This window comes from Oryctolagus cuniculus, chromosome 6, assembly GCF_964237555.1.
Source record: "Oryctolagus cuniculus chromosome 6, mOryCun1.1, whole genome shotgun sequence".
Classification (NCBI taxonomy): Eukaryota; Metazoa; Chordata; class Mammalia; order Lagomorpha; family Leporidae; genus Oryctolagus; species Oryctolagus cuniculus.
Window position 1 is genome coordinate 131,793,960 of NC_091437.1, and position 26,213 is coordinate 131,820,172.

Sequence of the window (26,213 nt, forward strand, 5' to 3'; positions counted from 1 at the left end):
CAAAAAACATTTATTGAACACACAACTATATATGATACTTCAGAAAGCAGCTTCAAAAGCTATACAAATTCCTCTTCTGTTGAAGCCGCCTTATGAATTGCTTGCATATCCTTTGATATTCATGGTGCTTCTGATAAATAAAGAGGACTTGTGGTGTTGGCAGTTTGACCACAGTCAAATGACCAAGCATGTCCAAGCATTAACTTCCTGAACTCCTTTGGACAAGTTATTTAACTCTTTGTCTCTGAATGAGGCTGTATTGCTAGCATCTTAGGGGTTCTCAGTTCTAGAGTGTTTTCTTCACGGTGGTTGCCTAGCAAGTTTTGGCTGCATTTATGCCCCTCGGAAGGGGTATCTGTCAGTGTGGAGGATGGCCTCTGCCCTGCTTGTCACTGACTCTTACTTCATGTTTTAAGAACAGCTGTGGCAGTATTTCTTGTACAGGTGCTTCCACACTTGGCTGCATTCCAGGACCCTGTTTGTTAAGGATCTTGCCCCTCGCTATTTCTGTGCAGTAATGATGTTGATAAAAGTCTTATGACAGAGAGGAAGGATAAACCACATTAAACTTTGGTCAAATGTTCCTGATTTTACTCTTTCTATAAACGAACCACTTAGTGAGCTGTTAGTGTTACTCATTTCCAAGGTGGCTACTTTTGCTCTTTTTAAGTGTGTGCTTTTAGTGTGTGCTGGCTCCAACATTATAGCCCTCTGAGGAAAATTGAGATAGACATATTAAGATTATCACATTCATCTAGCTAATAACAATTACAAAAGAACATTACTGTTTCTGTTTCCAGGATACATTATGATATGATTAAAAGTTTTATTTTTGTACTTGAAGTATAGCTCTCTTGGGTATGACTCTAACCTATAATATTGTATAGCCTTTAGAAAATACTCATTTTACTTTATCACATAATGTAGATATATATATATATATTTAACTAATTTAGGATATCAACTTACTGTATTATAAACATGAAATAGTTTTTATAATCTGCCTTATATATCAACTCTGTTTTCCTTTTTGGAGTCAGAATCCTTTAAAAGACAGCTCAGTCCTATTTAAAATTCCTTTTCATTTACTGTTTTGTTTTTTTTTTAAATATTTATTTTTTTTATTTGAAAGAGTTACTGAGAGAGCGAGAATCTTCCATCCACTGGTTCACTCCCCAGATGGCAACAACAACCAGGGCTGGGCCAGCCTGAAGCCAGGAGCCAGGAGCTTCATTGGGTCTCCTACATGGGTGCAGATTCCCAAGTACCTGGGCCATCTTCTACTGCTTTCCCAGATGAATTAGTAAGGAGCTGGATTGGAAGTGGAGCTCCCATTCTGGGATGCCAGCATTGTAGGCAGTGGCTTAACCTGTTGCGTCACAATACCAGCCCTTCTTCTCATTTACTTTTAGCAACTAAAACAGTATTTTTCAGCTATTTAAGGTCCAGTCCTTTTAAAATTTCAGTCTCATACTTGATTTGAGGCTCTTCTCGTCTTCCCTACACCTGCCTCCCAGTTCCCATTCCAGGTTAGGTTTACAGTGGAGGAGAAGTATAATCTAGCAGTTACAATTCCCCACCCTTTCCTGAAACACAAGTCCTTTGATGTTGAGTTGTGAGAAGGGATGGAAGCAGGGATTCATTTTTTTCATTTTTCTGTTCTGGTCTTCCTCTTTCACCCCTTGGTGAGAGGGTGATAATGATGGACTGCAGTTGTGGATGTAGTGGAGAAACCTGTTAAAATGGCTACATAAATATAAATGTTCATCTCAATACTCAACAGTGTTTGCAATTTTGAATATAGGCCTTTGGCATCCTTTAATTCCAGCTTTGGACTTTGGTTGAAAATCATTGAATTGGACATCTAAACACATTCTGCTTCATAGTATATTATATTAGTGTTATGTATGTGTGTAGAAATGGAGTTTATGAATAATAAAGTGGTAACATTACAGATTTTTATCAACTAAATTACATGTTTTGGAAGAACTTTTTCTTTTAAAATTTTTGTTTACCTTTATATGAAAGACAGATCTTCACTTTCCAGATGCCTGCAGCAGCCAAGACTGGGCCAGGCTGAAGCCAGGAATGTAGAACTCAATCTCTGTCTCCCATTTGGGTGGTAGGGATTCAGCTACTTGAGCCATCACCTGCTGCCTCCCAGGGTGCATATCAGCAGGAAGTTAGAATTGGTGGAGGAGCCCAGACTCAAATCAGGCACTACTATATGGAATGCAGGTATCTCAAGCAGTGACTTAACCAAATGCCCATCCAATAAATTAATGTTCCTTAAACTGATGATTATCCTTAATACATCTGTTTGGTAAATTTGAATTTTAAATAGGTTTCTTTTTGGGTATTTTTGCCTCTGAATTCACTGGTATATTTATTGGATTGTTTAGTAATTGTGACTGTGGGGGTAATACAGAGCTGAAACTAAAATGTTTGTATAGTTTTTCAAGGAATTTATAATCTGAAAACAACATGAGAAGGTGTATTTTATTGACTAGGAGCTCTGACTCACTCACTAGAACATTATGGGAAGAATTAATTTCCCTTATGTTGATAGCAGGAAAGCCCTCTATGTTGAATATGTATACCTGAGGAGAAGTCTGAGATTAACATTCTTGTTACTGGTTCACTTTTGATAATCATTTTTTGATTATCAAAATCACTTTTGATAGCCAACACATAAAATAATAACAGTCACATTCTTAATAGATGTTCTTTAACTTTGGGGCTTTTATGAAGTAAAATAAAAGTTACTCGAACAACATAACACCAGCACAGTAGATCTGATAACCTAGATGACTACTATGTGACAAATGATAGAACTTCAGAAGTCTGTAGAAAAATGTAATTTAAATATAAGTTTACTTTGGTGCAAAAGCTTCTTGAAATTCATACATAATTTTCCATGGACTTTTTGAAGACCAAGTTGAACAGTATATCTGTGCTGAGCAAAGGGACAGTTTATGTCTAGGGCAAGATAGAGCAGGGTAGCATATGTATTGTGCTACTCAGAATGGTGCAGTTTTAAAGTTAGCAGTTGTTTATTTCTTTTTTTTTTTTTTTTTTTTTTTTTTTTTTTTTTTTTTTTTGACAGGCAGAGTGGACAGTGAGAGAGAGACAGAGAGAGAAAGGTCTTCCTTTTGCCGCTGGTTCACCCTCCAATGGCCGCCGCTGCAGCCGGCGCACCGCGCTGATCCTGGCAGGAGCCAGGAGCCAGGTGCTTTTCCTGGTCTCCCATGGGGTGCAGGGCCCAAGCACCTGGGCCATCCTCCACTGCACTCCCTGGCCATAGCAGAGAGCTGGCCTGGAAGAGGGGCAACCGGGACAGAATCCGGCGCCCCAACCGGGACTAGAACCCGGTGTGCCGGCGCCGCAAGGTGGAGGATTAGCCTATTGAGCCACGGCGCCGGCCAGCAGTTGTTTATTTCTAGAATTTCTCATTTAATGTTTTTGGATCACAGTTCACTTTAGGTAACTGAAACCATGGAAAGTGAAACTTCTAATAAGTGGGGAGGAGAGGAGTTATTGAATAAAGCCTCCTTTTGTGGATCCTGACAAACCTACATTAAGAGACTTAATACATTTGGTTCAATGAGTGATACTGGTACAGCAAAGGAACATGTTTTAAGGTCAAATAGTGTGTGTTAGAGAAAGGCCAAAAATGTGTTTTTGTTTTCTAGCAGTCAGTGAAAAGAAGGAAATGCGATCAGACAGAATTCACATTGTCTGTAAGAAAAAGGTAAGCCTGCTTCTTAGGCAGATAGGAGAAACATAGTTACTTGTCATATTGAGAATTAAAAAAAAATCCTTAATATCTTTATAAATGCAGATTACAGTTTGAAAAAACTCTTTTAGTGTCATTCTGTAATGTAGTTCAGTGGTATAACTCCAGAATGCATGTTAGTGAAAGCAGTTCTGTATAGGTGAAAAGCAGTTAAACTGAATGTGCAGTTTTGTGGCAGTATGCCCCTGAGGAATAAGTTTTAGGTGATAAACTATAGATTTTAGATTATAGCCAAGACTCTAGATTTTAGATTTTTTTATGTTTTAGATTCTACTCAGTGGAAATTTTTGTGATAGGTGATGGAAATTTTCTTTATCTGTGATTGATTATTCAGTATGGTATCCACTCCACTAGGTAAATGTGAATATTGACCCTAGTGTAAGTGAGGAACTGCATTGAGGAATTTGGATTCTGGATTTTATATCTACATTACCCTATATGGTAGCATCTAGAGTTAAAAGAAAAATTATTCAGTGATTCATACTAAAGCACCATAAGACAGACTTTATTCAGAACCAGTGCCATAGGTATAAGGATTATAGAAATGAGATTTTACAGTAGAGGGAGAGAGAATGGGTCCAACTCAAAATACTGCATGAGCAAGTGGGGAATACGTGGGATGAAGAATTGCTAAGAGGCCGGCGCCACGCGCAATAGGCTAATCCTCTGCCTTGCGGCGCAGGAACACCAGGTTCTGTCCCGGTTGCGCCTCTTCCAGGCCAGCTCTCTGCTGTGGCCCGGGAGTGCAGTGGAGGATGGCCCAAGTGCCTGAGCCCTGCACCCCATGGGAGACCAGGATAAGTACCTGGCTCCTGCCATCGGATCAGCGCGGTGCGCCGGCCGCAGCAAGCAGGCCGCAGCAGCCATTGGAGGTTGAACCAATGGCAAAGGAAGACCTTTCTCTCTGTCTCTCTCTCTCTCTCTCACTATCCACTCTGCCTGTCAAAAAAATAAAAATAAAAATAATAAGAACTTCTAAGAGGTAACAACGGTAACAAGGGCCAATCTGCTAAACCAGCCTACCAGAGTTAGAGCTGAGAAGGATAGGGAAATTAGCCTTTCCCTGGGGGCCAGTGGGAGATGAGAAGCTTGATCAGTTACTCAGGGTGTGGGTATTCCTGCTAAATGTATTTAGCAGGGTTCTTGTTAAAACTGAATTTTACAAGGAACTGAACAAATGGGCTTAGAAGAACTTTCAGGAGGCTAAGTAAAGTTCAAATCAAAAATCTTTGGGGCCAGTGTGTGGTATAGCAGGTTAAGCTGCCACTTGTGACACTACATCCCTTATTGGAGTAACAGTTCAAGTCCCGCTGCTGTGCTTCCAATCCAGCTTCCTGCTGGTATACCTGGGAAAGCAGTAGAAGATGGCTCAAGTACTTGGACCCCTGCCATTCATGTGGGAGACCCGGGCGGAATTCCTGGCTTCTGGCTTTGACTTGGCCAAGCTGCAGTTGTTACAGCCATTTGAGGAGTGAACCAGCAAATGAAAGATCGCTCTCTCTCCCTCTGTCATTCTGCGTTTCAACTAAATAAATTAATTATAAAAAAAAAAAAAAAAAACTTAACCAGTTTTTGTCAGGCACAGATGACTTTTATTTTAATTATTTATTTATTTATTTGAAAGTTACAGAGAGAGAAGGAGAAACAGCACTTTTCCATATGCTGGTTCATTTGCCAACAGCCAGTGCTGCACCATGCAGAAGCCAGGAGGCTGGAACTCCATACAGATCTCCAGTATGGGTGGCAGGGAGCCAAGCACTTGGAGCATCTTCCCTTGCTTTTCCCCAGGCCATTAGCCAGGAGCTGGATCAGAAGTAGAGCAGCCAGAACTCAAACAGGCACCCATATGAGATGCTGTTGTTACAGGTAGCAGGCTTTACCTGCTGTGCCACTGTGCCACGACCAAGTTTATTTTCATCAACCTGGAAGTCAGAGTAACAGAGAAAGAAGAGATGTATCAACCTGGAAGTCAGAGTAACAGAGAAAGAAGAGATGTCTTCTATTTGCTGGTTCTCTCCACAAATGCCCTCAGAAGCCCATGACTCCGTTCCAGTTTCCAAAGTGTGTAGCAGAGTCTCAAGCACTTCAGCTAACTTATGTGACCTCTCAGATGCATTTATAGGAAGTTGGATCAGAAGTGGAGTAGTTGGCACTCCAGCTGGCAGTCCAATACGGGATGCTGATGTCCCAAACAGCAACTTAACCTGCTGTACCACAGTGCATTCCCATGGCTATTTTAATTTAAGTTAATTTAAATAAAATTTTAAAGTCAGTTTCCATCTCACTACCCGTATCTCAGTTACTCAAAAGTCACATAGCTAGTAGCAAAAATATTGGATAAGGCAGATATAGGACATATTGCAGGTTTTATTGAGCAGTATTATTCCAGAGCATTGGGTCTCAATGCCAACTGCACATCTGAATCCCTGGGTAGCTTTTAAAATATTCTAACACCAAAAAAGCCCACCCATAGCATGAGATCTCTGTGATCTGATTATAATTAAAGATTTGATCATTTGAAGTTTCTCATGAGATTCTAATGTGTAACTAGAGCTAAAAACTGGGTGATTTAGGAAGTGAAGGTCTACATCTTTCAGACTTCCTTAGTAATGTTCTCTCAGTGAAATGATTGAGTCTTGATGAATTTAACAAGTTTAATTTTCTTCCTTCTTGAGTACTTGAGGCAAGAAACTGTTTTATGATGTATATTAAGAAAAGAGATGCATATTTAGGTTGTACAGTTGAGACCTTAAGAAAGTTGAGGTGGGGCCAGTGCTGTGGTGCAGTGGGTTAAAGCCCTGGCCTGAAATGCCGGCATCCCTAATGGGCACCGGTTCTAGACCTGGCTACTCCTCTTCCTATCCAGCTCTCTGCTATGGACTGGGAAAGCAGCAAAAGATGGCCCAAGTCCTTGGGCCCCTGTACCCGCATGGGAGACCAGGAAGAAGCTCCTGGCTCCTAGCTTCGGATTGGCACAGCTCCAGCCATTGCAGCCATCTGGGGAGTGAACCAGCAGATGGAAGACCTCTCTCTCTGTCTCTACCTCTCTCTGTAACTTTTACAAATAAATAAAATAAGTCTTTAAAAAAAAAGGAGAGAAAGTTGAGGCAACTAACAATGAAAAGTTCCTGAAGAATGTTGAAAGTCTGAAGATAGAATGATTGATGTAGCAAGATTCTTGTGGAAAATATACTGTCAAATAGTGGAAATTATAATCAACAATTTTCACATCATCCACTAATGTTAGTATATTAGTAAGCTTCTTCCATTCTTTTATAAGAAAAACCAGTTGGAGACTGGACTAAAACTAATACAAAGTCATTCATTACAGAAATTAAATTTTTTTAAACTTTTATTTAATAAATATAAATTTCCAAAGTACAACTTTGGGATTATAGCAGCTTTTTCCCCCCATAACCACCCTCCCACCCGCAACCATCCCATCCCCCACTCCCTCTCCCATCCCATTCTTCATCAAGATTCATTTTTAATTATATTTATATACAGAAGATCAATTTAGTAGATACTAAGTAAAGATTTTAACAGTTTGCACCCACACAGAAACACAAAGTATAAAGTACTGCTTGAGTACTAGTTATACCATTAATTCACATAGTACAACACATGAAGGACAGAGATCCTACATGGGGAGTAGGTGTACAATGACTCCTGTTGTTTATTTAACAATTGACACTCTTATTTATGACATCAGTAATTACCTGAGGCTCTTTTCATGAACTGCGTGGTGCACCGGCCGCAGCGGCCATTGGAGGGTGAACCAACAGCAAAAGGAAGACCTTTCTCTCTGTCTCTCTCTCTCTCTCACTGTCCACTCTGCCTGTCAAAAAAAAAAAAAAGGCAAGAACTTTTTTTTATAGGGTTATAATGGATAATCCATAATTCTTTGTCTATGTATCTTTGTGAGAAATTAATAACAGTTTAAATTGTGTTAGTTCTAGATGCAGTTTTTGCTTCAAAATATTAATTGATTCAAATGAAATGCTTGCGATGTGTCAGGCCCTTTGCTGGGCACTGAGAAGGCATCATAGAACACAGCAAGGTGGTGTTTTAGAGGTTACAGATGGTGGAAGAGATTCCAAGCTTAGATATTATCTTTTTTCTTTTAAAGATATATTTATTTATTTGAAAGGCAGAGTTACAGAGAGGCAGAGAGAGAGAATCTTCCATCTGCAGTGGGTCAGAGCTACACCAGTCTGCAGCCAGGAGACAGGAGTTTCCTCTGGGTCTCCCATGTAGATGCTGGGGCCCAAAAACTTAGGCCATCTTATGCTTTCCCAGGCCCATAGCAGAGAGCTGGATGGGAAGTGGAGCAGTCAGGATGCGAACTGGCACCCCTAAGGGATACCGGCACTGCAATCAGTGGCCCCCCGTAGATATTAAATTAAACTGTGCCAGATATTATAAAGGAGATGTAAACATACCACATAATTAATAACAGAGAATTGAGGTAGTTGGATAGTCAGGGAGGGATTGTTTTGTTTTGTTTTGAAGTTTTATTTATTTGAAAGATAGAGTATAGAGAGGCAGAGGCAGAGAGAGTGAGCTTCCGTCTGCTGATTCACTCCCCAAATGACAACAACAACTGGAGCTGGGCGGATCCAAAGCCAGGAATCAGGAGCTTCTTCTTGGTCTCCCATGTGGATGCCAGGGCCCAGACACTCGGGCCGTCTTCTACTGCTTTACCAGGCCGTACCAGAGAGTTAGAAGAGGGACAGGTGGGTCTTGAACCAGCGTCCACAAGGGATGTCCCCACTGTAGGCAGCAGCTTCATCGCTATGCCCCAGCGCCAACCCCATCAGGAAGGCTTTAGGACAACTTTTTAACACATTGCAGAACCAGTTGACTTTTTTTGGGATTCAGACCATCTCCTTCTTCCTCTTCCTCTGCTGTCTACTTCTCCTCCACTTCTTTCTCTTTCCTCCTCCTCTTCCTCTCCCACCCCATCTTCTCTCCTCCTCTTCCTGTTCCTCTTCCTTTTCTTTTCTCTTTCCTCCTTCATTAGAACTATTCATCCAGCAACTGGGCTGGTTAGATACATGTAAACAATCTCTATTAGGGCAGTTTAGTTAGGGTAGAGGGAGAACAATGAATAAAATATATGTTTTAGATTATTTGGACTTAGATAGAACTACTTTCTCTTAGAAGACTATAGCTTTATTTTTTGTAGAAGAGGGTATCAATCTCATAAAAAGATTTTTTTAATTCACTTGAGACACAGTGAGTTGATATATGTAGAAAGAGACAGAAGGAGAACACACCCAACTCCTATCACTACCCCATATGTTCACAGTGGCGAGGTAGGGGAGGAGGAGGACTGGGAACTCAATCCAGGTCTGCCTTGAGGGTGGCGGGAACCCAATCACCTACTTTCCTCCAAGGTCTGCATTAGCAGGAAGCTGGAGTCAGGAGACAGAGATGACCATTGAGCTCATGCCCTCCCTTGTGGGGTTTGGCCATCCCAACCAGCAGCTTAAACCATTAAGCTAAATGCCCACTCCAGAAAACTAATTTTCAATATTGGATAAAGATAGCTTTTCACTGTGTTTATTTTCTTACTTAATTTAGAGTTTTTAAATTAGTCTTTTAGAGATTTTCCTTTTAATTATTTGAAAATGTTTAGGTAGGAATTTTGTCCATTCTGTACAGTTGTTACATAAAAGTATAGATGAGAAAGTTAACACTGTAAAATTTAAACTGAAACTGGGGATTTAATATTGATAAGTAAGGTTCAAGTAAAATGTCTTGATATCCTTGATAAGGAAATGAAAAATAATTGACAATCTAAAATTAACTGCACCTGAATGTGTTTATCTATGAAAGTATACCTTAATTCATGGTGTATAGATAAGGGAGTTAGTAATTTAATATAATGTGGAAGATTCTTTTTGACTTGTGGAAGTAGAGAAAAAAATTTTGTGTGAGGACCAATGGTACACTCTTTCAGACTTATTTTGGTTAATAATAATGTATCCTCAAATATATTTTTAAAAATACATACAACTTGGGGCCGGCACTGTGGCTCAGTGGGTTAAAGCTCTGGTCTGCAGTGCTGGCATCCCATTTGGGCACCGGTTCTAGTCCCGGTTGCTCTTCTTCCAATCCAGCTCTCTGCTATGGCTGAAAAAGCAGGAGAGGATGGCCTAAGTGCTTGGGCCCCTGCACCCATGTGGGAGACCCAGAAGCTCCTGGCTCCTAGCTTCTGATCAGCTCAGCTGTGGCCATTGCAGCCATTTGGAGGGTGAATCAGCAGGTGGAAGACCTCTCTCCCTTTCCCTCCCTCCCACTCTCTGCCTCTCTGTAACTCTGCCTTTCAAATAAATAAATAAATCTTAAAAAAAAAATAATGATAGGACTAAGAACCAAAGGGATCACATAAACAAGAATAGTGTCTGCAAATACTAGCTGATAGAATAAAAATGGGAGAGAACGATTCAACATGGGAAGTGGGATACACAGCAGACCCATAGAATGGCAGATGTCCTAAACAGCACTCTGGCCTCAGAATCAGCCCTTAAGGCATGTGGATCCGGCTGAAAAGTCCGTGAGAGTATTTCAGGCATGGAAAGCCAAGACACTCTGGGGGGGAAAAAAAAAAAACCTAAATGAAAGATCTCCGCGAGTGAGATCCCAGTGGAAAGAACGGGTCATCAAAGAAGGAGGTACCTTTCTCTGAAGGGAGGAGAGAACCTCCACTTTGACCATGGCCTTGTCTAAATATGATCAGAGTCGGTGAACTCAGGGGGCTTCCATAGCCTTGGCAGCTCATGACAAGAGCCTAGGGTGATTACTGATGCTATAAACAAGAGTGTCAAATTGTTAAGTCAACAACAGGAGTCACTGTGCACTTACTCCTCATGTAGGATCTTTGTCCTTAGTGTGCTGTACAATGAGATTTAATGCTATAACTAGTACTCAAACAGTATTTTTCACTTTATGTTTCTGAGTGGGAGCAAACTGTTGAAATCTTTACTTAATGTATGCTAAACTGATCTTCTGTATATAAAGAGAATTGAAAATGAATCTTGATGTGAATGGAAGGGGAGAGGGAGTGGGAAAGGGGAGGATTGCGGGTGGGAGGGACGTTATGGAGGGGGAAGCCATTGTAATCCATAAGCTGTACTTTGGAAATTTATATTCATTAAATAAAAGTTAAAAAAAAATACATACAACATTGGGGGCCGGTGCCAGGGCTCACTTGGTTAATCCTCCGCCTGTGGCACCGGCATCCCATATGGGTGCCCGGTTCTAGTCCCCTTTGCTCCTCTTCCAGTCCAGCTCTCTGCTGTGGCCTGGGATAGCAGTGGAGGATGGCCCAAGTGCTTGGGCCCCTGCGCCCGCATGGGAGACCAGGAAAAAGCACCTGGCTGCTGGCTTTGGATCAGCACAGCTCCAGCTATTGCGGCCATTTGGGGAGTGAACCAATGGAAGGAAGACCTTTCTCTGTATCTCTTTCTCTCACTGTCTATAACTCTGTCAAATAAATTAAAAAAAATACAACTTCAAATATAGTTTACTTATAATTGAGTGAAGTGTTTTAAAAGTAATGATTCATCATTTAGTTTCTCTCTGTTGACAGATACTTATTTTCTGAAATGCCTTTCATTTATCCTAGTAGGTCTTGCAGATCAGCTCCTAAAGAAAGCACAAAAATTGGCTGGTGCCGCAGTTCAGTAGGCTAATCCTCCACCTGCAGCGCTGGCACACCGGGTTCTAGTCCCGGTCGGGGTGCTGGATTCTGTCCCAGTTGCCCCACTTCCAGTCCAGCTCTCTGCTGTGGCCTGGGAGTGCAGTGGAGGATGGCCCAATCTTTGGGCCCTGCACCCGCAAGGGAGATCAGGAGAAGTACCTGGCTCCTGGCTTCAGATCAGCGCGGTGCGCCGGCCACAGCAGTCATTGGAGGGTGAACCAACGGTAAAGGAAGACCTTTCTCTCTGTCTCTCTCTCTCACTGTGCACTCTGCCTGTCAAAAAAAAAAAAAAAAAGTGCAAGAATAAGGACAGTTCCTTTTTTTAACAGCTGACTGTTTTTTGGAGCAGAGAATCCCAGGATGGAAGCGGTATTATTAGTGAATGAGGCATCTGCTGAGGAGGCTCTTATCAGCAGTCTTTAATATTACTCTAAAGGAAAATGAATTTAATAGGAGTTTCGCTTCATTTTTTTTCAGACACTGGCCAAAAGAAGACCCTAGACAAGAAAGATGGGAGACGAATGTCTTTTCAGAAACCTAAAGGGACTATTGAGTACACTGTAAGTTACTTGCTTTTGAAAAACCTAGTATACTTTTATAATAGTTTTGTTTAAGAGATTTTCTTTTTAGAAACAAAGCATGGGTTATTTATTGCTTTATTTTATTTGTTCTTTGTGTAACTTATTAATAACAACAATTAAGTTCTTAGTTTTAGGATTTTTTTCCTTAAAGAGATACTTTGCTAAGTGAGATAGAAAGATTGTTATTCCATTAAATTTAACCTAATATAGATGATAATGTGTTAGAAACCAGAATTCCTATGCTATGATACTCTTTATCAGGTAAAACTGTAAGGAAAATGTTCACTGCTTTAGAAATGTGATCTTCTTTATATCTAGCAGTACTGATGATAATGGGAGAGGAAATAGAGTTCTGGTTGCTCCACTTCCAGTCCAGCTCCCTGCTAATGCACCTGGGAAAGCAGTGCAAGATATGGCCCAAGTCCATCTTGTGTTCTCTGGTGTTGGGTTATTTGTGTTCACTTATTGATAGATTTCTTTAACTCTGAAAATACAGTTTTTTTCAGTGTTCTTGAAGTGATCTTCAAATCTTAGTTTTTCACATTTCTGGTTACTGTGGGATACCGAACTGAGAAATCAGTTTTGGTGTGTGGATTGCTTCATGGTTGAGTATGATTGTAGTTAGATAGTATTGACATGCTGTAAAGTACTTACATTATCTATGCTTTTGTTATTTTGTGTTTTTCTAATTTAACTTTATTAAAAGAGAAGATAGCAATTTTAAACATTTATTTAGCATTTGTGTCATTATGAAATCTTACAGTCTTCATTTGCACCTTGGTTATTTTCCATGAATCCTTAAAATTGAACACATTATCAAAATCTTAAGTTATACTGTTTTCATATACTGTATAATTGATAGTCTAAGTTTTTAAGTATTTTTTAAAGACATTTATTTATTTGAAAGGCAGAGCTACAGAAGGAGAAAGAGAGGGAGAAAGAGAGAATCTTCCATCCACTGGTTCACTCCCCAAATGGCTGCAATGGCCATAGCTGTGCCAGGTGGAAGCCAGGAGCCAGGAGCTTCTTCCAGGTCTCCCAATTAGGTGCAGGGGCCCAGTGACTTGGGCCATCTTGTGCTGCTTTCCCAGGTGCAATAGAAGGGAGCTGGATTGGAAGTGGAGCAACCAGAACTCTAACTGGTGCCCATATGGGATGCCGGCACTGCAGGTAGAGGCTTAACCTTCTATGCTACAGCCCTGGCCCCTTGAAGCATTTTTAAAAGGTTAAAAAATACATAATTCTTTGTAAGGTTAAATTTACTAGTATCAAAATAATTTCATATTTTTTTAAAAAAATATTTATTTATTTGAAAGAGTTACACAGAGAGAGGAGAGGCAGAGAGAGAGAGAGAGGTCTTCCATCCGATGGTTCACTCCCCAACTGGGTGCAATGGCTGGAGCTGCACCAATCCAAAGCCAAGGAGCCAGGAGCTTCTTCCGGGTCTCCCATGCAGGTGCAGGGGCCCAAGGACTTGGACCATCTTCTATTGCTTTCCCAGTCCATAGCAGAGAGCTGGATTGGAAGTGGAGTAGTTGGGTCTCGAACTGGTGCCCATATGGGATGCCAGTGCTTTAGGCCAGGGCATTAACCCACTGTGCCACAGCACCGGACCGGCCCCAAAATAATTTCATCTAAAGCATATTATAAACTTAAATTGAGTATACTTGAAGTACATTCTCTGCATAGTTGAGAAATTGAGAAGTTTAAGTTCAAATAGTAAAAGACTGAGTAGTATAATTTGATATTTCCTTTAATATTTATTAAGGCTTAAGATTATAACCAGAGGGCATAAGATAATGTTATCTACCCATGTAATCATGTGATTGTGAAGAGTTATAACACTTTTTTTTCTAAGGTTTATTTATTTATTTGAAAGCGTTACAAAGAGAGAGAAGGAGGGACAGATAGAGAGATATTGTCTATCTTTTGGTTTACTCCCCAAATGTCTGCAACCAGGGTGAAGCCAGGAGCCAAGAGTTTCCTCCACATCTCTCACATGGTTGGCAGGGGCTCAAGGACTTGGGTCATCTTCTGATGCTTTCCTGAGTGCATTAGTAGGAAGCTGGGTAGGAAATGGAGCAGCTGGGACTCCATTAGCACCCTATGGATGCTGGCACTGCAGGAGGTGACATAACCTGCTGTGCCGCAGAAGCAGGTCCCATTTGTGGGTTTTGAATTCAGAAGTTTATGGTTCATTTTTTATCTGTAGACAAGTTAAATTTAAATTAAACATCATTATTTCTCATGGGAAGTTTAATCGAAATACTATACATTATTATTTTACCATCCCTGTACCTATGTAGTGAAAGAGCCTCCAGTGATTTTCCATGTATCAAATCCAGTGGCCTTGTTGTTGCTGTTGCTTTCTGTTCATCATTCTTTCTTTTTGGTTTTACTTTTCTTCTTGAGGTTTATATAATAGTACGTTCAGTGAGGTTCTAAGACTGGAGAGTCAAATTATGTCTCAGAAATCTTCATTGAATCCTCATTCCTTATAGTTTATCTGTTTAGAGATTTCTAGTTTGACAGTTATTTTTCTTTCAACATTTGGAAGATAAGTAATTAATTGCCTTATGTTTTTTGTTTGTTTTCATTTATTTTTTTGAGAGGCTGAGGCGGGTGGGGGTGAGTGAGAGAAAGAGAGAGAGAGAGGAAAAGCTCCCATCTGCTGGTTTACTCCCCCAAATACTCACAACTGCCAAGACTGAGCAGGAATGATGCTGGAAACTGGGAACAAAACCCAGGTCTCCCACATGTGTAGAGGATGCAAATACTTGAGCTATTAATGCTGCCTCTCCAGGGTGAATATTAACAGGAAACTGGAATCAGGGACCAGAAATGTGTTAACATCAGGCTGTCTGATGGGATGCTAGTGCCTTAATCTCTAATCAGAACTTGTTCCCTCTCCCTGTCTTTCTGTTGCTTTTGAAAAAATTTTTTTGTTCAATTCTAGATAATCTTTTTCTCTTTAGGTTGCTTTTAAAATTTCCTCTTTGTCTTTATAGATCTGTACTACCACTCTGATATATTAGATATATTTTATCTTGCCTGTTGTGTTTTTTTCTGCTTAAGGAAATTGTATCATTAATACATAATGGAAAAATTGTCAATCATTTTTTAAATTCTCTCCTTCTTTGTTTGATTTCACTTCTACAACCTACTATGTTAGTCCTGAAACTAATTATACTCTTTTTTGCTATCATTATGCTTCATTGCCCTGGTATTTTTGCTATTTACTTTTTTTATTGTTACTTTACTGACTGTTTCCTTGTTCCAAATGGAAGTAGTTCCTTGTTTATTTTTATTTGTATTTTTTCATTGACATTATATTCTTGGCAAACTTAATAACGTTACTATATTTACTGAATAGCGTGAGATTCACATTTTTTTCTATTCCTACTTTTTCAGCTGCTTTTATTTTCCACTGTCAGATAGCTCAAGTATTTGCATCCTTTTAGCAGGCCTTTGTGTACTATTGTTTTATACAAGCTTCTTACCAGCTCTTCTTCCTCTCTCTTTCCTCTCTGGTTTCCCGGGTGCATTAGCAGGGAGCTGGATTGGAAGTGGAGCAGCCATTACTCAAATCAGTGCCCACATGGGATGCCAGCACTAGCCCCAGATCCTTTTTTGTCTTTATATAAAGTCTTTTGTGGAGCCTGTGGTGGTGTGCTATCCATACTCAAAAAAATTCTATTGCATTTGTTGTTCCATATTAAACTACTGTTTATCTTTTATATAACCTTTTCTATTTATCTTCCAGCCAGATTTTAAATCCTTTTATTAAAACCATTTAGTTATGTTCTCTCCTGAGCTATCAATAACGTCGCATGCAAAGAGAACTCCAAGGGGATGTGATGACTAATTGATTTTTTTAATGTAAAATGACAATTATTTGTTTTATAAGTTACATTTTATATTTTGAAATTACTTGAAGTAGAGGCTCACATGTATTTTAATAAAGCTTGTACTGTATCATAATAAATTGAGACATTTGTTAACAAAACACAGTATTTCTTAATAGTTACCTCCAATGATGAAAATACTATTTATTAATCAATTGTAAGATTGATCCCTAGATGTATTAATGAGCATTAGCTGTTACAATTTACTTTTGTTGTTGTTCTTTTAACAGATTAAACGTTATTTTTTCTTTTAAATAGGTTGAATCAAGGGATTCGTTGAATAGCATAGCCCTGAAGTTTGATACAACACCCAATGAACTTGTTCAACTTAATAAGTTATTTTCCCGAGCAGTTGTTACTGGACAGGTAGTATCTGTTTTCTTTTAATGCATTGATATTTATAGGCATTAAGAGACCGGGTAAAAAGTACTCATGGCACTACAGTTAATAATATAGAAAATTTAAGAATAACTTCATGTATGCTTTTGAACAAATCAGATTGTCTCTATAAGAGAAAATTAAATGCCATTAATGTCTGAATGAATTCCTTAGTGCATACTGAAAATAATTATAAATTGTTTTTAAATATAACTTTAAATAACTTATAAAAATATTCAAAGTAGTACATGGATATGATTAAAAATTCTAACTTTTTATGGTAAGGGATACTTCCATGTGAAACTTCTAGTTTCCTTTCCAGAGCAGCCAGTTGCTACTTTTATCTCTTTCCAGAAATATTCTAGCCTTTCAATTTTTTTTAATCTTTTTCTTTAAATTTAACTGACTTTTGGAAAATGCTGTATTTAAACAACAGCAGATTTTTTTTTCATGTGTGCATGGTGATACATTGTATTAATGTATCATTATTTGGTCATAATAATAATCAGACTCTTTTACTCTTCTGTTATTGTAAACATTACTATAGTAAACACTTGGATATAACCGTTTTTTCTTTATGTGTAAGTTTTTCTGTAAATTCTTAAAAGTAAAACTGCTGGGTCAAAGAATATATGTTTCTTTAATTTTACTAGCTATTGCCAAGTTGTCTTCTAAGACAAATAGCTATAGTATATGAGAATTAGTTTTCTTACCCTATCTCAATGGTATATAATATCAATTGTAGACTTTTTATGGTAGTAAATATTGAAAATCTGAAGTTTCTTATTTCCATTTATTTCTTAAGGTCATTGCTCATGGTGTATTTTAAGATTATTCAATTTGACTAAATCTTTGTATGAATGTTTTCTTACAGGTTTTATATGTTCCTGATCCTGAATATGTCTCCAGTGTTGAGAGTTCTCCGTCTCTAAGCCCCATAAGTCCTCTGTCACCAACATCATCTGAGGCTGAATTTGATAAGACTAGTGTAAGTAGTTGTACTCTTCAAAGGTGGCTATGAAGAAATCTCACTATATATGCATTTATCATATTTTTTCATCCTGCTTTGACTGTGGTAAAATAATGGAATTTAACCTTTTTATTTTATTTCTTAAAATTAAAAGTCTCAGTTTTTAAAGTGAAACATTATTATTAAACCGGAGAGCTTAAACTGACTTACCTTGGGTGGTACTGCTGGTAATGGTGATGGTGATCCAAAGGGTACTTATCAGCTCTATCTTATAAATGCCATACATAGTTTAATTTACAAATAGTTTTACCTAATGAACAGATGTTATCATAATAGAAAATCCATGTCCTATTTGATTTTTTCTTAAGAGGTAGAGGTAGAGGGGGAGAGAGAGAGAGAAAGCAGATACTCCTGCATCTGCTGGTTGGCATTGTAAATGACTGCAGGGGAAAGGCTTGGCTGAAGCCGGTAGCCAGGAACTCAGTCCAGGTCTCCCATGTGGGTGGCATGAAGTCAACTACATGAGGTATCACCTACCGTCTCCCAGGATTTGCATTAGTTAGCAGGCAGCTGAAATTGGGAGTCAGGTACTCCAGTACGGGATGCAGGCATCTTAACCTCTAGGCCAAATACTTACTCCAACTTGATTTTTATTTCTGTTTCTCTTAACATTTATACACTAGTACTTAGAACTTTGAAGAGAGTTCATTTTTTACACACTGCCTTTTAAAGAATAATTAATCATCTTAATCATTCTTTCAGGTATTAAAATAGTGGATTAGGATTTCTAAGAATTACATTTCCTTTGTAAGTTATAATTTATAAATGAATGTGCCGGCGCTGCGCTCAATAGGCTAATCCTCCCCCTAGTGGTGCCGGAACATCGGGTTCTAGTCCCAGTAGGGGCGCCGGATTCTGTCCCGGTTGCCCCTCTTCCAGGCCAGCTCTCTGCTATGGCCCGGGAGTGCAGTGGAGGATGGCCCAAGTGCTTGGGCCCTGCACCCCATGGGAGACCAGGAGAAGCACCTGGCTCCTGCCTTCGGATCAGTGTGGTGTGCCGGCCACAGCGCACCAGCCGTGGCGGCCATTGGAGAGTGAACCAAAGGCAAAGGAAGACCTTTTTCTCTGTCTCTCTCTCTCTCACTGTTAACTCTGCCCGTAAAAAATAAATAAATAAATAAATAAATAAATGTCAGGCAACAAAATTTTATTTAATAATTTTGTTAGGAATCTAGAGGGTCTGGCACTGTGGTGTAGTAAGTTAAGCCTCTGCCTGCGGGGCTGCCATCCCATTTGGGTGTCAGTTTGAGTCCTAGCTACTCCTGATCCATTTCCCTGCTATTGGCCCAGGAAAGCAATGGAAGATGGCCCAAGTGCTTGGGCCTCTGCACCCATGTGGGAGATCTGGAATAAGCTCCTGGCATCTGGCTTTGAATAGTCCCAGTCTAGCCATTGTGGACATTTAGAAAGTGAACCAGCAGATGGAAGACCTCTTTCTTTCTCTCTCTCTGCAACTTTGCCTCTCAAATAAATAAATTTAAAAAAAATAAAATAAAAAGGCAATCTCTCTTGAAAGGAATTACATATTTCTGTAACTTTTTTATGTAAATTAATGTGAATTGTAACTTTCAGATTCATGGTGTCCTATTGTTTACATGATAAAGGCTATCATTCCATCATTAAATGGCTAGAATCCTATGGGAGATTTTTCTGTGCTGCTGTTTGACTATAGGGGATACTTTTTCTTTTTGGCTTCACCTTCTACTCAGATTGAGAAAACACAGGTTACTGATGTTGGTTTGCCTACAATTATTTGTTTCTAATCTCTAGTATTCAACTTTTACTTCTGAGCACTAATATTCATTTTCTTCCACTCTTTTTATGGAGAAAATAATGTAATATTACTAATAGCTATTTTTCTCCTTGCCAGGGACTTTTCTTCTTACTGTCTCCCTGTCTTTCTCTCTCTTTGTGTATATGAATGAGAGATTGAAAAATGGAGTCTTTTACAAATGTTTATTTTTTTGGATGTCTTCTTTTGTATAAGTATGGCAACACTGTACTTTAGAATGTAGTCACATAAAGGAATATTTCTGCATGTCTGAAGTGCTGTATTTCTGTGTTATAATAACTGAGTTTATGTCTCCAATACTACATATTTTATAGTACATATTCTTAGAAGCAAGGGTATTCTGTTTTATTAGATGTAATTTACATTTGCTTTGCATTGATCAAATGATGCTTACTCACGTTGTTATTTATGTTTTCCTTAGAAACTGCTTATATTTCCAATAAGCACTGATAGGTTTCCTGAATGCCCAGCTTTGCCTGTGACAGGGCCTAAAATGTTATGTTTCTGGCTTTGTTAACATAAAAGGTTTCAATGCTATTTTAAATAATTTGTTTTCACATGAAAATATCTTTGGGAATCCATACAAATGATTTTTTTGTTTCTATTTTTTCTTTTTTAAAGATTTATTTTATTTATTTGAAAGAGTTACAGAGAGAGATAGAGACAGAGAGAAAGGTCTTCTATCCACTAGTTCACTGTCCCGATGGCTGCAATGGCCGGAGCTGCGCCGATCCAAAGCCAGGAGCTTCTTCCGGGTCTCCCATGTGGGTGCACGGACCCAAGGACTTGGGCCATCTTCTACTGCTTTCCCAGGCTATAGCAGAGAGCTGGATCAGAAGAGGAGCAGCCAGGACTAGAACCAGCACCCATTGTGATGCTGGCACTTCAGGCCAGGGCTTTAACCCGCTGAGCTACAGCATCGCCCCTGTCCCTATTTTTTCTTTACATATGGATAAAGAAACAAGGAGGCAGAATCAGAGTAAGGATAAAAATAATTAAAATTTGTCTAGTGTCAGCAAAATGTAAGCACTTTAAAAGTCATATCATTTATTCCTAACAGATTAATGAGATAACTTCTTGGCCTGGGTGTGTATGTTTGCCCCTTTAGATCCAGCCCATCCTCTTCTCTATTATTGTTTGAGCAGTGTCTGCATCAGTTGAGCTCCCTTGCCCTCTTGCTTTACTTGGTTTGGGCCTTTCTAAAATATTAACAGAAAAAGAGGGAAAGAAAGAGGGAATGAGATGGGACATAATTGTATTTCTAGCTTCCTTTTTATCTGGTCACAGCAGAGTGATCAATTATTCTTCAACATTTCGTCTTTTACCCAACCACCTTTTCCTCAAAGCTTACTCTGTCTCTAGATTAGAGCATCTATTTCACTCCCTTATCTCTTTAGGAATAGGGTTGATAATAAGACGTCTATTGTTTGCCCTAGATTTTTGTGTACTCTACATCCCTTTGTAAACAGTTAGATTTTAAACCTCTCAAAATTTCTCAGCTTAATGTAGCATCCATTTTTTCAAGAACTTGAATGATATACTATCATACTTGTTAATACAGAGGACCAAACCAAAGCAAACTGGTTAACTAAATTGTAACTAAGGTCACTCAGCCAATAGCTGAGCTCAACTTCCAACCCATGCAGTCTTGATCCAGAGTCCATCTTTGTTACTGCTTTTGAGTTGGAAATTGGTAATTCAGAAAATATTGTTGCTCAATAAATAATTGAATTCAACAGATAAGAAATATTTAACCAGTTTAAGTAGATATAGTATAATAATGGTTGAAACTTTGCATTGTCATCTTTTCTTAAGATTCCTTCGATCTCAGTTTGTGTTATAAACATGAGCATACAACCCACTTTTGTTTTGTACTTTGGTTTCTCCCCTTTGCATCTTAAGTTTATTCTATATAATAATATCATTTTACATTAAAACTGTTAATGTTATATATTCAGAGAAAAATAAATAAATAAGGTGAAAAGATGAAATAATTGTTTGAAAGGCAGAAATAAAGAAGGTGAGAGAGTTCTTCCATCCGCTGGTTCATTCCCCAAATGCCTGCAATGGCCAGAGCTGGGCCAGGCTGAAGCCAGGAGCCAGGAGTTTCTTCCAGGTTTCTCAAGTGACTACAGAAGCCCAAGTACTTGGGCCCTGTTCTTCTGCTTTCCCAGACACATTAGGTGGGAGCTGGATCGGAAGTAGAACAGCTGGGACTCAAGCCGCTGCCATATGGGATGCCGGAAATGCAGGCAGAAGCTTAACCTTATATGCCACAGTGCTGGTCCCCCAAAATGAAATGATTTAAAACTATTATATAAACTTACATTCTACTTGAAGAATATTTTCTTTTATATAAAATACCTTCTTAGTATACACAGTGGTAAGAAAATAATACTTTTGAAGGAAAAAAATTCTGGGAAGATTTTGTGCAGAAGGCACAAAGGAAGTCCTAAAGGAGAAGAGAATACAAAGTAGTGCTGGAGTTTAGGCATATTAAATGCTCCTTTTAAGCATCCTTTTAAGCATCACTATACTATTCTACCTATAACACGCTTACTATGTTCTTTCTTGTTATAAGCACTTTAGAACATTGATCTTTATAATAACCCTATGAGAAAGGTATTATAGTTAAAATTCCTGTTTTAAAAATGATGGAACTAAAGCATAAGGAGAATGAGTAATTTACACAAGGTTACATTGAGTAGTAAGTGGTAGAGCTGAGTTTTAAAGCCTAGCAGTGCAGGTCTAGTTTCTGTGTTGTACTTTGTACTGCCCAGCTGATGAAATGGTAAGAACTATCAAATATAGATACTGCATGACTGAGATATAAGTTCTAAAATTGTATGTCACAATTTGTAGGAACTAGGAATTTTATAATAAACAATTATATGGAAGTTATTTATGAAATTTGTGCTTGACCAAAGTAAAACTAAAGGGAAACAATTCAGAAGTATTGTTTAAAGTGATGAAAAAAGAAAGTGGGGAATAAAAACGTGTCTCCACCCTTCCCCAAACATATACACAGTAGTTAAGACTGTTAGGACTTTTTAAAATGTCATACTGTTTACATAACTTAACAATTACTAGTTTCTTAGACTTCCTATAGCAAAGATTCACAAACTGAGTGAATTGCCACAATAGAATAATTAATGATCTGGAGTTCTAGAGGCTGGAAGTCTGAATTCAAGCCATCCACAGAACTGCTGTTCCCTTTGAAACCTGTAGGTGGGGAGAGAGCCCTTTGCTTCATCTACCTGGTGTTTGGCAGCAATCTTTAGTGTTCCTTGGCTTCTAGGGTTATCACTCCAGTTTCTGATTGGGTGTCTGTCATATGGCTGTCTTCTCCCTGTTTCTTCACATTGTAGTTCCTCTTCACTGTCACATCAGATTAAAGACCCACTGTACTCTTATATGACCTGGTTACATTCTTAAGTATTAGGGGTTAGGATTTTAGCATTTCTTTTTGTTGGGCAACACAGCATTGCTTCATACAAAATTGCAAACGGATTGTAGTATTTATATTATAGATTCTGTGTTGTAGAATTTAATATCATATTTTTAAGAAAAATAGAACTTATAAAACTTTCTCAGTCAAGTAAGATGTTTTAAAGATATTGAGTGAATTTTCCTCCACTTATTAGAAGATATATGTAAGGGTGAAGGCAATTTCTCACAGAGGTTGGGGAGCTTGTGAATATTTATGAATTCTGGTAAAACAAACCTCTTTCTCTTAATCACACTAATCACATAATTAATTGGCATCTTGAAGTTATATACCTGTATACATAAAAGTGGACATTAATTAAGAGTACCAGCAGACATGCCCAAGGTAAAATTGTTTTTAATTAGAAATACCACAGTAGTTTGAAAAAGTTAAATATTGCAAATGCTTTAAGGATTATTCTCACATTTGCCATACTTCAGCAATTTACAGACTTCCCTTCTCTGTCTCTATTGTTGAAGTTGCCTTCTTTATACAAGTATACTTCAAAAAGTTCATGTGGATGTCAACTTCTTTTGCACTGAAATAAATTTATCTTTAATCCTGTTTTCCACGAGTATCCTTTTTGAGTATCCTATTATGTACTGAAACTTAAAGTTAAAAACACTAGAGACCAGCATTATGATAGAACAGCCCCTGCCTGTGACTCCAGTATCCTATATTGGTGCCAGTTCGAATCCTGGCTGCTTCTCTTCTGACCTGGTTTCTTGCTAGTGCACGTGGGAAAGCATCAGAAGATGGCACTTGTGTCACTTGAGTCCCTGCAACCCATGTGTGAGTCCCTGATGAAGTTCCTGACTCCTGGCTCCAGCCTGGCCTAACCCTGGCCATTGTGGCCATTTGGAGAGTGAAACAGCAGATGGAAGATCTCTGTTTCTCTCTCTCTCTTTCTCACTCTGCCTTTCAAATCAATAAAATAAATATTTAAAAAAGTTAAAATGCTAATATCTGGCCAGCACCGTGGCTCACTTGGCTACTCCTCCGCCTGTGGCACCAGCACCCTGGGTTCTAGAGCTGGTTGGGGCGCCGGGTACTAGTCCCGGTTGCCCCTCTTCCAGTCCAGCTCTCTGCTGTGGCCCGGGAAGGCAGTGGAGGATGGCCCAAGTGCTTGGGCCCTGCACCCCATGGGAGACCAGGAGGAAGCACGGATTGGCGCAGCGCCAGCCGTAGTGGCCATTAGGGGAGTGAACAGCAGAAGGAAGACCTTTCTCTCTGTCTCTCTCTCACTGTCTAGAACTTTCTCTGTCTCTCTCTCTCAATATCTAACTGCCTGTCAAAAAAAATTAGGAAAAAAAATGCTAATATCTATTATATACAAATATATAAAATATATATGATATATTTAACAAATTATAATTTTAGCTTTTGTGCTTTTAACATATTTTAATATATAACTATTTTTATAGTATATACTTTGTAACATATAGTTAATCTATATATTACAAATCTATGTAAATTTATACTGTGCAAATATATTAATAATTCAAATTATACTCATATATAACAACCTTAGTGCTGGAGCACCAACAGTGTAGCAGCTGTTGCTCATGGGATGCTGGCACTGCAGGTTAAACCACTGTGCCTGCTTCTGTAAGTTACAGTGCTGGCCCCAGTACTATATTTTTGTAATAAACATTTTTTAATAGATTAAGCTTTATTCATACCTTGGTCTTATAAAATTTTTGTGGTTAAAAATCTAAAAATAGATCTTTGTAGTTGGACTATGTATTTATATAGGTTTGAGGAAATCATTTCTTTATGTAGAGGAAATTCTTGTATTTGTAACATCACAAAAAATAGTGAGAATTTTCTTCTGGAGTCTTAATGGGAACAACATTTCCATAATGAAACTTAAAATTGATCCTCTTTGCTTTTGACCTGATTGCTGAAAAGCTCAGAACCACATCCAGAGAGTCCTTAGTATAACACTAATGGTATAGTTTAGAGTTATACTTTATATTTTTCTTCTCTCTCATTTTTTAATTTGTATGTTATTATTTTATTCTGCTGTGATTTTAAGTATTCTCAAATACATGAACCTATGAAGTGGAACTTAAATTCTAAATGAGATGCTTAAACATAATATATAGGAGACATTGGTACTTCCTGGGTCTATTGGATTGAATGAAGAAAATAATGTACATTGCTTTAACAGTGACTTTTCTTTTAAATTATATATCATATATATATGTTGTGTGAAGTAAATACAAATGGTATTACTGTGCCACCATGGTTTTCCTCTACTAACTTCTTGTGTCTTACCTGTAAGTTACTAGAGACATGTGTACAAATGTTCCATTATAGAGGCACAAAAATACAGTAAGTTCCAGGTAAGAAGGAAAATGGAGAGTTTGAAGTTACCAATTAGTTCATGGTGATAATTTAAAATAACATACAAAACATATTATTTAATACATCCTCATACATAGTTACAAAATAAATTGCAAGCCAACTTTTTGGATTATTTGTTCTAACAATGCTTTACTGTTTCTCATTTAAATATTTGGGGCACTATTAAGGCTGGATAGATAGATTTTTAAAACTTTATATTTTTAAATGCATTTCCTTCCTTGGTAGTTAAACAAAAGTACACAGAGAAGCCTCAGAAAGTTTCCAAAGGAGCATCTGTATCATAGCATTAAGAATCTGACTCTATAAATACCAGCCCAAACCCGCCATATAGAGATACTGATATTTGAATACTATACATTTATATAACTTAACAATGAAGTCAGATAGGAAATCCTCCATACAGCTTTGGTTTCTTTTAAAGAAATTGTCTTTTTTGTGCCATACTTTGAGCAATTGCTAAACTTAACTTGTGTATTCTTTTTAATAGGGTTAAACTAACAAATTTGGATTGCTATAGATACTGAGTTGTAGAATTTGAGACTTTGAGGGAACCCCAGTTCAGCAAGTTATATCTTCATTTAAGGAAACTATTTGATAATGTACCCTAATTTTTTATGTGTGTGAATAATACAGTTATATAGTAGATAATAGTACTATTAATTGTATTTGGGGGTAATTGAGCAGTAATAAACCAAGTTTGCTGATAACTTTTTGCAGGCTTATAGGGAGCCTTTTGATGCATCTGTGTGGATTGGTTTTTATTTTTCTTTTCTTTAGCACGTTTATTGCTCATTTGGTAGATTTGAAATGGAAAGTGTGTAGTGTTGCAGCTAAGCTCACTAGTTCATGCGTGGTAAATATGGATTTGTTTCTCTGCTTCATCTTACTCCTTTGACAAGTTGTAGAACTTGGCTAAACATAAGTTCCCTTAAAAATTGAGTTTTTGCTATATATTCATATAATTGATTTAAAAATTGAATGAGGTGGTCCATATAACACAGTTACTTAAAGCAAGTATTCATAAATATCCATTGAGATTATTCTTAATATTGACTTTTTTTTAATTATCTTTACTCAAAGAATTTGTATATGATAATAAAACTCTTCAATGGACTAACTGCTAGAGACAACAGGATGAGTGTGCAGTTATTAGTTTGTATCAGAAA

At 38.2% G+C, this 26,213-nt stretch overlaps 1 protein-coding gene across 11 annotated transcripts in view; it reads left to right on the forward strand.

The window, feature by feature from the left end:
- OXR1 (oxidation resistance 1) overlaps nt 1-26,213 on the forward strand; it is an 825,596-nt gene that overhangs the window by 706,013 nt on the left and 93,370 nt on the right. For all 11 annotated transcript variants that reach the window (XM_070075402.1, XM_008255816.4, XM_008255818.4 and 8 more), the window contains 3 exons: nt 11,982-12,064; nt 16,249-16,356; nt 17,243-17,356. In XM_070075402.1, the coding sequence (XP_069931503.1) occupies nt 11,982-12,064; nt 16,249-16,356; nt 17,243-17,356 (305 nt within the window). The remainder of the gene's footprint in view (nt 1-11,981; nt 12,065-16,248; nt 16,357-17,242; nt 17,357-26,213) is intronic.